This window comes from Macaca fascicularis, chromosome 10 (genome assembly GCF_037993035.2).
Source record: "Macaca fascicularis isolate 582-1 chromosome 10, T2T-MFA8v1.1".
Classification (NCBI taxonomy): domain Eukaryota; kingdom Metazoa; phylum Chordata; class Mammalia; order Primates; family Cercopithecidae; genus Macaca; species Macaca fascicularis.
In genome coordinates, this window is record NC_088384.1 from 8,736,260 (window position 1) to 8,750,807 (window position 14,548).

Sequence of the window (14,548 nt, forward strand, 5' to 3'; positions counted from 1 at the left end):
AGAAAACCCACTGGTGTTTCCTCTCTTGTATTGCCCTCAAAAGACCAGAAGCCAGATCTTGCTTGATAATGATAGGTTGGACAGCCTTCACATAAGTGGTTGTGCCTATAAATTATCTTTTTTTACATTTTTTTATTTTTTTAATTTTTTATAGCAAGGTCTCACTGTTGCTGAGGCTGGAGTGCAGTGGAGTGATCTCAGCTCATTGCATCCTCTGCCTCCCAGGCTCAAGCGATCCTCTCACCTCAAACTCCTGAGTAGCTGGGACTACAGGCGTGTTCCACCACGCTGGCTAATTTTTTTTTGTTTTTTTGGTAGAGGCAGGGTTTTGCCACGTTGCCCAGGCTGGTCTCAAACTCCTGAACTCAAGCAATCTACCTGCCTTGGCCTCCAAAGTGCTAGGATTACAGGTGTCAGCCACTGCACCCAGCGTATATATCTAATTATCTAATACATTTTTTTTTCCTGCAGAAAGATTAAAAACAATTCTATTGGAGGATTTTTTTTTTCCTATTCTGAGTTTAATGAGTTATAAATACTACTTTCCACAGCAAGCACTGTGTATTTTATGGGCCCAGCACACTTCCCATGTGTGACTCTGCTAGTTAGCACTGTGTATTTTTTTTTTTTTTTTTTTTTTGAGACGGAGTCTCGCTCTGTCGCCCAGGCTGGAGTGCAGTGGCCGGATCTCAGCTCACTGCAAGCTCCGCCTCCTGGGTTCACGCCATTCTCCCGCCTCAGCCTCCCGAGTAGCTGGGACCACAGGCGCCCGCCACCTCGCCCGGCTAATTTTTTGTATTTTTTAGTAGAGACAGGGTTTCACCGTGTTAGCCAGCATGGTCTCGATCTCCTGACCTCGTGATCCGCCCATCTCGGCCTCCCAAAGTGCTGAGATTACAGGCTTGAGCCACTGCGCCCGGCCAGCACTGTGTATTTTAAAGTACTTTTATGCTCCTGTTGGTGAAGAATGTTGGGCTTCAGTGTCAGTGTTGAAGGGGCGAGTAGTAATTTTTGAGCTGGCAATAAGTTTTTAAAGTTTTTCTTTTGATTAACAAATATTTACTGAATGCTTACCATACCATGGGTAAGCCTGTTTTTCAGACTGTGTGTGAGATTTAAAAGTACACAGCTATTCAGCAAACACTTATTGTGCATTTACCATGTGCAGGTTCTGTGCTACTAGACAGGAAAACAAGGTGACATGACAGGGGCCGGACGTGGTGGCTCACACCTGTAATCCTAGCATTTTGGGAGGCCGAGAGGGCCAAATTGCTTGAGCCTAGGAGTTCAAGACCAGCTTAGGCAACATAGCAAGACCCCTGTCTCTACAAAAGAAAAAAAAAAATTAGCTGGGCGTGGTGGCGTACACTTGTCCTAACTGCTTAGGAGGCTGAGGTGGGAGGATGGCTCAAGCTCAAGAGTTCGAGACTGCAGTGAGCTAGGACCGTGCCCCTGCACTCCAGCCTAGGTGACAGAGCCAAGAAAAGCCATAAAGCAGCAAAGTAGGACCGTGCCACTGCACTCCAGCCTAGGTGACAGAGCCAGGAAAAGCCATAAAGCAGCAAACTAGGACCATGCCACTGCATTCCTGCCTAAGTGAGAGCCAGACCTTGTCTCTTTAAAAAAAAAAAAACCGTAAAGATTGGCGAAAGGGAAAGATTTTACCCCTGTAAGAGCTCTCAGGGCTCTCAGTGGGCAGGGGACATAGTCCTCGGTTATGAACATGCATCTAAGAGTTATCAAAGTGACCTGGACAGAGTGAGGTGGTGGAGGTAGAGAAGGGCACAGCATTTCATAAAGGAATCTCTCTCTGTATTAGTTATCTATTGCTGCGTATCAGATCGCCCCCAGCTTAGTATATAAAACAACAGATAGTTCTGAGGGTCAGGAATTTGGGGTGACTTAGCTGGCTGCTTCTGACCCAGGGTCTTTCATGAGGCTGCAGTCAAGCTGTTGGCCAGGGCTGAGGTCATCTGGGAGCTTACATGGTGGTTGCAGGCCTCCTCTCTTCGCTGGCAGTTGGACCGAGGGCCTCAGTTCCTCAGCACTTCACCCTTTCCACAGAGCTAGCTGAGCGTCCTCAAGACATGGCACCTGGCTTCCCCTAGAGCTCATGATCCAAGGTGGAGAGGGAGCAGGGGGAGAGAAAAAGAGAGTGGGGGAGAGAAGAAAAAGCCATAGTGTCATTTGTAACCCAGTCTCAAAAATGACATGGTCATTTCTGCCATACACACACACAGACACACAGATCACCTTGGTAAAGTGAGGATGGAGATTACACAGGACGTGAATACCAGGAGGTGGGTTTCATTGGGGCCATCTTGGAGTCTGGCTGCCACAACTTCTTCCTCGGGCTGGGGAGAGAAGAAATATGTGCAACAGCCTACCATCTGGTATAGCCAGTGCCAGGAAGGATGGTAGGGCTAGAGTGTTCCCAGGCAGGGCTGTTCCCTCTAGCATTCCTTTACATGACTGGTAGGATCCCTGCTGAAGCTTCAAGGATAAGGCATGTTTGAGATGGTACACAAACCTAAATTCTCTTCACTATGTATAGTGTGCGTTTTTAAAATATGCCAGGCGGGGTGGCTCATGCCTGTAATCCCAGCACTTTGGGAGGCCGAGGTGGGCAGATCATGAGGTCAGTAGATTGAGACTATCCTGGCTAACACGGTGAAACTCTGTATCTACTAAATATACAAAAAATTAGCCGGTTGTGATGGCAGGCGCCTGTAGTCTTAGCTACTCAGGAGGCTGAGGCAGGAGAATGGCATGAACCTGGGAGGCAGAGGTTGCAGTGAGCCGAAATCGTGCTGCTGCACTCCAGCCTGGGTGACAAAGCAAGACTCTGTCTCAAAATTAAAAAATACATAATATAGGCCGGGCGCGGTGGCTCAAGCCTGTAATCCCAGCACTTTGGGAGGCCGAGACGGGTGGATCGCGAGGTCAGGAGATCGAGACCATCCTGGCTAACACGGTGAAACCCCGTCTCTACTGAAAAATACGAAAAACTAGCCGGGCGAGGTGGCGGGCGCCTGTAGTCCCAGCTACTCGGGAGGCTGAGGCAGGAGAATGGCGTGAACCCGGGAGGCGGAGCTTGCAGTGAGCTGAGATCCAGTCACTGCACTCCAGCCTGGGTGGCAGAGCGAGACTCCGTCTCAAAAAAAAAAAAAAAAAAAAAAAAAAAACATGATATAGTAATTAACTCTACTAATTTATAATTTTTTTATTTATTTTTTTTTTTTTTGAGACGGAGTCTTGCTCTGCTGCCCAGGTTGGAGTACAGTGGCCGGATCTCAGCTCACTGCAAGCTCCGCCTCCCAGGTTTACGCCATTCTCCTGCCTCAGTCTCCCGAGTAGCTGGGACTACAGGCGCCCGCCACCTCGCCCGGCTAGTTTTTTGTATTTTTAGTAGAGACGGGGTTTCACCGTGTTAGCCAGGATGGTCTCGATCTCCTGACCTCGTGATCCGCCTGTCTCGGCCTCCCAAAGTGCTGGGATTACAGGCTTGAGCCACCGCGCCCGGCCCTAATTTATAATTAATATAATTATATATAATAATAAAAGAACATGAAATATGAGGCTTTTTAAAAAAACCTAGATGAGATACTTTCTAATATTACAGTCCCAAAGTTTACATTATAAAGGTTAAGCAGTTTTCAAGCTAAGTCATTTACTGTATCTTATAGGATAATTTATTTGGCTAACATAAATTAGTAACTGAATTTAGCTTTTTTTTTTTTCAGGTGTGTTTTGATTGTGGTGCCAAAAATCCCAGCTGGGCGAGCATAACCTATGGAGTGTTCCTTTGCATTGATTGCTCCGGGTCCCACCGGTCACTTGGTGTTCACTTGAGTTTTATTCGGTAAGTGAATCTTCTCTCATTGGGGTGAAAGTGATTACTTTGTTACATGGGTGTTTTTTTTCCCCTTTTTTCTTTTCTTTTTTTGAGACGGGGTCTTGCCTTGTCACCTGTCACCTTTGCTGCAGTAGTGCCATCATAGCTCACTGGGCTCAAGCGAACTCAGCCTCTACAAAAAAATAAAAAATGTTGTGGTGTGATGATGTATAACTGTAGTCCTGATTACTCGGGAGGCTGAAGTGGGAGGATCACTTAAGCCCAGGAGTCAAGGCTGCAGTGAACTATGATCATGCTGCTGCATTCCAGCCTGGGTGACAGAGTGAGACCCTGTCTCTTAAAAAAAAAGAAAAGAAAGAAATTTGATTTTCAGTGTTGCCATACGATATTAAAAGGTGAGGCCTTTTTTTTTTTTTTTTTTTTTTTGAGACGGAGTCTTGCTCTGTCGCCCAGGCTGGAGTGCAGTGGTGCGATCTTGGCTCACTGCAAGTTCCGCCTCCCGGGTTCACACCATTCTCCTGGCTCAGCCTCCTGAGTAGCTGGGACTGCAGACACCCGCCACCATGCCCGGCTAATTTTTGTGTATTTTTAGTAGAGACGGGGTTTCACCATGTTTGCCAGGATGGTCTCGATCTCCTGACCTCGTGATCCGCCCGTCTCGGCCTCCCAAAGTGCTGGGTTTACAGGCGTGAGCCACCGTGCCCGGCCAAAGTGAGGCCTTTAAGAAGTGATTGAGCCCTCATGGATGGATTAATCCATTCCTGGATTAATGGGCTATCATGTGAGCGGCTTTATAGGAAGAGGAAGAGAGACCTGAGCTAGCATGCTCAGCGTTCTCACTAGTTGATGGCCTGTGCTGCCTCTGGACTCTGCAGAGTCCAGCCAGCAAGAAGGTTCTCACCGGGCCGGGCGCGGTGGCTCACGCCTGTAATCCCAGCACTTTGGGAGGCCGAGGCGGGCAGATCACGAGGTCAGGAGATCCAGACCATCCTGGCTAACATGGTGAAACCCCGTCTCTACTAAAAATACAAAAAATTAGCCGGGCGTGGTGGCGGGCGCCTGTAGTCCCAGCTACTTGGGAGGCTGAGGCGGGAGAATGACGCAAACCCGGGAGGCGGAGCTTGCAGTGAGCCGAGATCGTGCCACTGCACTCCTGCCTGGGCGACAGAGCGAGACTCTGTCTCAAAAAAAAGAAGGTTCTCACCAGATGTAGCCCCTTGACCTTGGACTTCTCAGCCTCCTTAACTGTAAGAAATCAACTTCTTTTCTTTATAAATTACCCAGTTTCAGGAATTGTGTTACAAGCAATGGAAAACCAATTTATGACAATTTATCTTCTAATAATTCAGCAGTATGAAGTACCGACCCATGGGAGAAGGGGAATCAGGTGCTGTGGGTCTGTCCTATGTCCACCAAAGTGGAGAGTTTATGTCAATGATGAGACACTCTCCTTGCATCAGGGCTTCACTTCCAGCGTAATCTTACGGCTCTGGCTTCCAAGGACACTAATATCACAAAGCCTGAGTGAATGATTTTTAGTAGCAGTTTCAAATGTATATAACATGAAGGTCTTTTTTCTCCTTTTATCTGAAGACTTGGGTTGCATTGGCCCCTGTGGTGAGTAAACCATCTTCTACTTCTGATACTTTACAGCAATAGCCCATATGGGGCCTATGCAAAGCGTCAGAAGACACCACCTTTGGACAGACAGTCTGATGGGATAACCCCACAGGCCAGTGGGAGGCAGGACTATTTGTGAAGTGAAATAAATTGAAATAATAAAAGAAATAATGGAAAGATCCCCAGGGCTTGGAAGCCAAGCAAGGCCTGCATGTCAGCTGCCACAGGCCCTTGCCGGGACAGCTTCTGCAGGGCACCCTCAAACAGCCATGGCTTAGTCATTGCTGCCTTCCCCAGACAATCCAGAGATTTCCCTACTGCATCTTTTTTTTTGTTTGTTTGTTTTTGTTTTTGTTTTTTGAGACGGAGTCTCGCTCTGTCGCCCAGGCTGGAGTGCAGTGGCGCGATCTCGGCTCACTGCAAGCTCCGCCTCCTGGGTTTACGCCATTCTCCTGCCTCAGCCTCCTGAGTAGCTGGGACTACAGGCGCCCGCCACCGCGCCCAGCTAATTTTTTGTATTTTTAGTAGAGACGGGGTTTCACCGTGGTCTTGATCTCCTGACCTTGTGATCCGCCCGCCTCGGCCTCCTAAAGTGCTGGGATTACAGGCGTGAGCCACCGCGCCCGGCCTCCTTACTGCATCTTTTCTAGGGAAGGAACCAATTAGGCTGCCCATTTGGAATTGTGGCAAGCAATCTTATATTATGACTTAAGGAATATTGAAATATTGATACAACGTGATTATTAAGAAGGAGCATTGGTTCCTATAAGACAAAATCTATTATAATTCTTTGTTTGTTTGTTTGTTTGTTTTTTTGAGACGGAGTCTCGCTCTGTCGCCCAGGCTGGAGTGCAGTGGCCCGATCTCAGCTCACTGCAACCTCTGCTTTCCGGACTCAAGTGATTCTCCTGCCTCAGCCTCCTGAGTAGCTGGGATTACAGGCATGTGCCACCATGTCCGGCTAATTTTTGTATTTTTAGTAGAGACAAGAGTTTCTCCATGTTGGCCAGGTTGGTCTTGAACTCCTGACCTCTGGTGATCCGCCCACCTCAGCCTCCCAAAGTTCTGGGATTACCCCGGCTGAAGCTTATTTTTAGTGTGCTTTGTTTTCCAGATTGATCATTACCAGTTAACTTATGGTAACCTTCCCTGCCCAGAGCAGGTGAAGACTAGACTCCAATACCTAGTCGCTTCTCTTCCTTCTGTCTTTACTGTGTTCTTTCCCTCCTTCTTTCTACTAAGTCTCGCCGATTATAATCTGGCTCTCCTTCTTCCTCATCACTTAAGAATACTTCTGGTTTAAGCCATTCCAGGAAATTGGGTGGTTTTATGATGTGTTCCTCCCTGAGGCAAGGACTGAGCTAGAGCCTGAGGGTGGTACAGCAGGATCTGTTTGGGCCACTGCAGGTTTAATCACTGACCTTTTAAAAGTCAGATAAATAGAACTGTATGAATTACAATGCTTGTAAATGATTCAAAAACAACAATTAAAATTCATGATACAATCTTAGGGCAGGAGTCTAGGATTTGGGCAAGAGAAAGTCAAGGATGAGAAGGTACTGAGTATGGTTTTTGTTATTTTTAAGGCAGAGAAGAGCTATTCTTTAAATTTTTTATTCCTAAAAAAATTAGGGGGCCGGACACAGTGGCTCACACGTGTAATCCCAGCACTTTGGGAGGCCAAGGTGGAAGGATCACTTGAGATTAGGATTTTTTTTTGTTTTTTTTATTTGCTTGTTTATTTTGTTTTTTATCTTTTTCTTTTAGACAGCCTCATTCTGTCGCCCAGGCTGGAGTGCAATGGTATGATCTCAGCTCGTTGCAGTCTCCACCTCCTGGGTTCAAGTGATTCTCCTGCCTCAGCCTCCTGAGTAGCTGGGATTACAGGTGTGCGCCACCACACTCAGCTAATTTTTGTATTTTTAGTAGAGACGGGGTTTCACCATGTTGGCCAGGCTGGTCATGGACTCCTGACCTCATGTGATCCACCCGCCTCAGCCTCCCAAAGTGCTGGGATTACAGGCATGAGCCTCAGCACCTGGCCGAGCCTGGGGGTTTGAGGCTGTAGTGAGCTATGATCTTACTACTTCACTTCAGTCTAGGTGACAGAACAAAGACCCTGACTCAATAAAATAAAATAAATAAAAAATAAAAAAACACCACTAGCTAACTGGGAAAAAATCCAAGCAGTCCCAAAATATGAAGTCTCTCCTCTAGAATACTTTTCCCCTCTTCTTCCCCTCCCACTGCCAGACACACACACACACACACACACACACACACACACACACAGCTTCCTGTGTGGCATGGGTGGTGTGCATGTTTAAGTGGAGTTTTTTTTCTTTAACTAGAATTTCAAGTCAAATTTACAGAGGAAAAATAATTTATAAGTTATGGCTTTTGCCAAGCAAAAGGGGGAAGGCAGATTAAGAATATATGGAGAGGGCAAGCTGCATTGGTTGCTGACTGCTCCCACAGTGGACCTGATTGAACTGACCTCTGCCCCTTTTCACCTCCATTGCTGGGATCTCCATGTTTCAGGCTACTCTTCCCCTCTAGCTCTGTTTCTTCTCAAGTTTGCCGTTATGTATTTCATGAGCTTATTAAAGGTGAATGGGATCCCTGCATCTATCTCGTTGGCATGGGGTTAGGGACAGGCTTAAATACAACGTAAATAAGAAGATGGACTGCAAAGTTATGCATCAGAGTTGGAAACTAAGTCCTGTGCCCACTTCTGGTTGGAAAATTAGGGCAAGTTTAAAAGAGGTAACGTTTGCGATGAACTTGGAAGGTTTGGTGAGGTTTTGATAATGGAGACAAGGCTGGGCATGGTGGCTTGCGCCTGTAATCCCAGCACTTGGGAGGCCGAGGTTGGAAGATAGTTTGAGCCCAGGAGTTTAAGACCAGCCTGGGCAACATAGTGAGACCTCATCTCTACAACAACAAAAAAAGATAATGGAGACAAGGGAGGGAATATTGAGGTCAGTGCTCGGACCTTCAGATATAGAAGTAGGAAAAAGCGAAATGCCTCGTAGTAAGTTTTTGTATGCATAGGAAAATAAAGAGAAGTAAGGGTTAAAGGAGAGGATCTGTGTCATATTGTGGAGCTCCTTAGCTGCCGGGCTGGGAACTAATACTTCACTCCTGAGGCCCTGGAGGGGTGAGGCATGTAGGGAGGCCGACTCAGCCTGGGCAGAGCAGGAGACAACGTCAGGAAGAGGTGAGGACCCAGGCTGAGGATGCAGGAGCTGGGATGTGGTGAGGCAGGGCGGTGGGGAAGGGCAAATCTGAGCTGTCCTTTCCTGGCCTTGGGTGTGTGTTCCTTACCTCTGAATGTCTTACTTTCCTTCTCTTGAAAGTGAGGGTAAGAATACTAGGACCTGCCATATAGGATGTTGGCAGGAGCGAGCAAGAGAGTCCCATAAAGCCTGGCACATGGTGAGCCCTAGAACACGTTGATGATGACCAGGGCAGAATCTGGGCTCCTGCTCGGTGGACACTGAGGAGAATCTTTTTATGATGTTAGTGTAGAAAGGGTCTTTAGTAGAGACGCTCTGTCACCCAGGCTGGAGTGCAGTGGTGTGATCTTGGCTCACTGCAACCTCTGCTTCCCAGGTTCATGACCTTATAGAGTTAATCAAACAAATTATAAACAAAGGGCTGCTGGGAAGTAGTTACTGAGCTTGTCTATAAGTAAAACTCTAGATTAATAGTGGTATGCACTTTGGGAGGCTGAAATGAGGGGATTGCTTGAGGCTAGCAGTTTGAGACTAGCCTGGCCAACATGGCGAAACCCCGTCTCTACTAAAATTATGAAAATTAGCCAGGTGTGGTTCCGCACGCCTCTATTCCCAGCTACCTCTGGAGGCTGGGGCACAAGAATTGCTTGAATCCAGAAGGCAGAGGTTACAATGAGCTGAAATCGCATCACTGCACTCTAGCCTGGGAGACAGAGACTCTGTGTCAAAAAAAAATAAAAGGTATGGTTCACTGGGCATGGTGGCTCACACCTGTAATCCCAACACTGAGAGGCTGAGGTGGGAGGATTGCTTGAGCTCAGAAGTTCTAGACAAGCTTGGGCAACACAAGACCCTATCTCTATTAAAAAACAACAAAGAACAAACAAACAAAAAAGGCCGGACACGGTGGCTCATGCCTGTAATCACAGTACTTTGGGAGGCCAAGGCAGGTGGATCACCTAAGGTCGGGAGTTCAAGACCAACCTGACCAACATGGAAAAACCCTGTCTCTGCTAAAAATACAAAAATTAACCGGGCGTGGTGACACATGCCTGTTATCCCAGCTACTTGGGAGGCTGAGGCAAGAGAATCGCTTGAACCCAGGAGGTGGAGGTTGCAGTGAGCCAAGATCGCACCATTGTACTCCAGCCTGAGCAACAAGAGCAAAACTCCGTCTCAAAAAAAAAAAAAGCCAGGGATGGTGGCTACCATCTACTTGGGAGGCTGAGACAGGAGGATTTCTTGAGCAATCCTGGTTGAGGCTGCAGTGAGCTGTGATCACACTACTACATTCCTGGGTGACGGAGTGAGACCCTGTCTCAAAAAGAAAGAAAGAAATTAGTAAATATAAGGGCAGCACAATTCTTTTCTTTTTTCCTTGCCCGTTTTGTAAAAGGTATTCTACGTATACCCATTCTAAAATATCCACATTCCTTTATAGTTAGTGTAAGGCAAGTTATTACTGAATAACAGCCTCTGCTTTTTGCTCATTTCTGTGGATTCAGTATAAAGATTCTAACATTGTTGCTTTACAATCGACCCCTTGGTGAATGTGCATTGTTGAAGCTATACTCAATGCCTTGTTTCAGATTTGATCTTACAGTGGAGAGAAGTCAGGCATAAGGTGTGGCAGGGGCAGGAAGTGCTTGTAGCTTTCACTTCAGGAGCATGAAATCTTGTGTTTTCTCCTCTCCCTGCCGGTCGTGATGTTGGGTAGGTCTCTTCTACCTTGTAATGAGAGAATGAGCATCCTCCAAGCTTCTGGTAGGGATCAAACTGGACAAGTAGATCACCGACATGAAAACATCCAAACAGTGCATCTGTTTCGAGTAGAGACGCATTAACAAATTTTAAATCATACCCAACCAAGGATAGGAGGCAAAGGGTTGGTGTTGTTCCAGCAGCCTGCTGACACTTGTCATGTCCCCGTGCCCTGCATTCCAGCAAGGACGAGAGGAGCCAGGGGTTGCTCGCACCAGCCATCATCCACTCTGGAGTCCTGGCATCCCAAAAGTGTGGGTCCTTGACACAAACTTAGAATTCTTTAGGATCCTAAAAAGGAAACCTTGTTCTCAAAAGCTCGCTGATTTTGATCCTGGGGATAAAAAATATTAATGTTTAGTAATATTCTTTCCATTTAGATCTACAGAGTTGGATTCTAACTGGTCATGGTTTCAGTTGCGATGCATGCAAGTTGGAGGAAACGCTAATGCAGTAAGTTCATCTCAAACTCATCATTTTCCTTCTTGTTTAAATATTTGTTATGCTATAATAGTAAAGAAGCTCAGGCTACGTGCAGTGGCTCATGCCTGTAATCTCAGCCGTTTGGGAGGCTGAGATAGAGGATCATTGGAGCCCAGGAGTTCAAGACCACCCTGTGCAACATGGCAAGACCCTCTATTTATAAAAAATAAACAGGTCGGGCGCAGTGGTTCACGCCTGTAACCCCAACACTTTGGGAGGCTGAGGTGGGCGGATCACTTGAGGTCAGGAGTTCAAGACCAGCCTGGCCAACATGGAGGAACCCCGTCTCCACTAAAAAAAAAAAAAAAAAATTACAAAAATTAGCCAGGCATGGTGGCACACACCTGTAATCCCAGCTACTCGGGAGGCTGAGACGGGAGAATTGCATGAACCTGGGAGGCAGAGGTTGCAGTGAGCCGAGATCAGACCACTGCACTCCAGCCTGGGTGACAGAGCGAGACTCCACCCCAAAAAACAAACAAAAAGAGTTCAATACTTGTAAGTTTGGGAGGCCCTATGAGATGAAGCAGAGAGCCTGATGGGTTTTGGAGTTGGACAGACCCAGTTGACTTGTTTATTGAAAAATCTGTTAAACACCTAATAAAATGGAAACGTTGGCTAGGTGCTGGGGATACAGTGACAGACAAGACAAACAAGATCCCCAACTGGGCACAGTGGCTCATGCTTGTCATCCTAGAACTTTGGGAGGCTGAGGCAGGCAGATCACCTTGAGCCCATGAATATAAGACCAGCCTGGACAACATGGCAAAAGCCCGTTTCTACAAAAAATACAAAAATTAGGAAAGCATGGTGGTGCATACCTGTAGTCCCAGCTACTCGGGAGGCTGAGGTGGGAGGATCTCTTGAGCCTGGGAGGTAGAGATTGCAGTGAGCTGAGATGGTGCCATTGTGCTCCAGCCTGGGTGATAGAGTGAGACCTTGTCTCAAAATACTACGTAAAAATAACCAAGATCCCCTCTTATAGACAGAGGCAGTCAGAGAGTGATCAAAGAAATATGTTCACAGGAAAATAACAGGCAGTGATAAGTGCTTTAAGAAAATTAAAACAGGAAGCAAGGGTACAGAGAAACTGGAGGCTTCTTTATGACAATAGTTTTTTAATAACTGGGGTGACTTTTGTGGTTAGGATGGAATGCTTGTATTTGAATTAATATTTAACTTCATAACTATAAATTACAAAACCCATTCTTTTTTTTTTTTGAGACAGAGTCTGGCTCTGTTGCCCAACCTGGAGTGCAGTGGCACTGTTTCAGCTCGCTGCAACCTCCACCTCCCGGGTTCAAAAGATTCTCCTGCCTCAGCTTCCTGAGTAGCTGGACTACAGGCGCACGTCACCACACCCGGGTTTTTTGGTATTTTTAGGAGAGACAGGGTTTCACCATGTTGGCCAGGCTGGTCTCAAACTCCTGACCTCAAGTGATCCACCTGCCCTGGCCTCCCAAAGTGCTGGAATTACAGGCGTGAGCCACCGCGCCTGGCCAAAAAACCCATTCTTCACGTCTTTAAATATAGCAAATATTGTGTGTTAATTTCTAAACACAAATATAAATACTGTATGTTAGGTTCTGTGAAAAAACAACCTTAAAATATTAATTTATAATTTTAAAAGAACTGATTTCCTTAACCCCATTTACAAACCTAATTAAGGATTTTCAAACATTGTAAACTTTATTTACAAATTCAGTATATTTGATTATTTCAAACACTGAACTGGCAGCCTCACAAATCTAGCCAGCCAAATCTTGCACAGCACTGGTAGCCTATTTATCAGGACAAAATGGTGTAGATTGAGTAAATGGAATTCCTTTAGGCGTTTCTTATACACTAAAGTATAAGAAATCAAATTTGTATGCATTTCAAATAAAAATTATGACCAGGCATGGTGGCTCATGCCGGGAATCCAAACACTTTGGGAGGCTGAGGCAAGAGGATCACTTGAGCCCAGGAGTGTAAGACCAGCCTGGGCAACTTAGTGAGACCTCATCTGTACGAAAGACTTAAAAATTAGCAAGGCATAGTGGAACCTGCCTATAGCCTCAGCTACTCAGGAGGCTGAGGTAGGAGGATCACTTGAGCCCAGGAGTTCCAGGCTGCAGTGAACTGTGATTATGCCATTGCACTCCAGCCTGGGTGACAGAACAAGACCCTGTCTCAAAAAGAAAAAAAATATGTATATATATATACACACATATATGTGTGTGTGTGTGTGTGTATATCAAATAAAGTCAGAAGTCTATAATAGCAGTTTCAAAAATGCTAGTTTCTCAATCTTTTTTCTTCGTAGTCCCTAATCATTAAAATCAATCAATTAATTTTCCATTTAAATTGGATCCGATGTTTCCCTAATGAGATAAATTAAATACTAAGGAATACAGTTTTGTCAGGTAGAGGTGATCTTTGGAAGGCCATAAACCATTGTAATAACTAAGATTTTTTTTTTCACTTTTCTTTTTTTTTTTTTTTTTTTTTTTGAGACGGAGTCTCGCTCTGCCGCCCAGGCTGGAGTGCAGTGGCCGGATCTCAGCTCACTGCAAGCTCCGCCTCCCGGGTTCACGCCATTCTCCTGCCTCAGCCTCCGGAGTAGCTGGGACTACAGGCGCCCGCCACCGCGCCCGGCTAGTTTTTTTGTATTTTTTAGTAGAGACGGGGTTTCACCGTGTTACCCAGGATGGTCTCGATCTCCTGACCTCGTGATCCGCCCATCTCGGCCTCCCAAAGTGCTGGGATTACAGGCTTGAGCCACCGCGCCCGGCCTTTTTTCACTTTTCAAGAAAGAATTTTTGCCCCTCTTAATTAAAAATATATGCCTAGCCAGACATGGTGGCTGACACCCGTAATCCCAGAACTTTGGGAGGCCGAGGCGGGAGGACCACTTGAGCTCATGAGTTCAAGACCAGCCTGGACAACAAAGTCTACAAAAAAAATTTTTTAATTAGCCAGGCATAGTGGTGCATGCCTGTAGTCCCAGCCACTTGGGAGTCTGAGGCAGAAGAATTACTTGAGTCCAGGAGGTTGACGCTACAGTGAACAGTGTTCACCGTGCCACTGCACTCCAGCCTAGGTAATTGAGCAAGACCATCTCAAAAAAAAAAAAAGAAAGAAAGAAAGAAAGAAAAAAGTATGCCTTAGATGTTTCAAGCTTATTTTTTGAGATAGAGTCTCACTCCTGTTGCCTAGGCTGGAGTACAGTGGCAAAATCATAGCTCACTGCAGCCTCAACTTCCTGGGCTCAGGTGATTCACTCAGCCTCCCAAGTAGCTGGGACTATAGGCAAGTACCACCAGGCACAGCAAGTTTTTTACATTTTTAGTAGAGACAGGGTTTTGCCATGTTTGCCAGTCTGGTCTCGAACTCCTAGGCTCAAGTGATCTGCCTACTTTGGCCACCCAAAATGCTGGGATTACAGGCATGAGCTGCCGGACCCAGCCAGTGTTTCTTATTAATTTTTTATTTATTTTCTGGGTGTTTGTAGAGACGTGGTCTCACTTTGGTTCCCAGGTCGGTCTCAAATTCCTGGCCTCAAGCAATCCTCCTGCTTTGGCTTCCCAAAGTGCTAGGATTACAGGCA

The 14,548-nt window shown here is 46.2% G+C and overlaps 1 protein-coding gene across 3 annotated transcripts in view; it reads left to right on the forward strand.

Moving 5' to 3' along the window:
- Positions 1 to 14,548, forward strand: part of ARFGAP3 (ARF GTPase activating protein 3) — a 64,472-nt gene that overhangs the window by 7,146 nt on the left and 42,778 nt on the right. For all 3 annotated transcript variants that reach the window (XM_045363514.2, XM_045363515.2, XM_065522047.2), the window contains exons 2-3: positions 3,744 to 3,862; positions 10,857 to 10,929. In XM_045363514.2, coding sequence (XP_045219449.1) covers positions 3,744 to 3,862; positions 10,857 to 10,929 — 192 coding nt within the window. The remainder of the gene's footprint in view (positions 1 to 3,743; positions 3,863 to 10,856; positions 10,930 to 14,548) is intronic.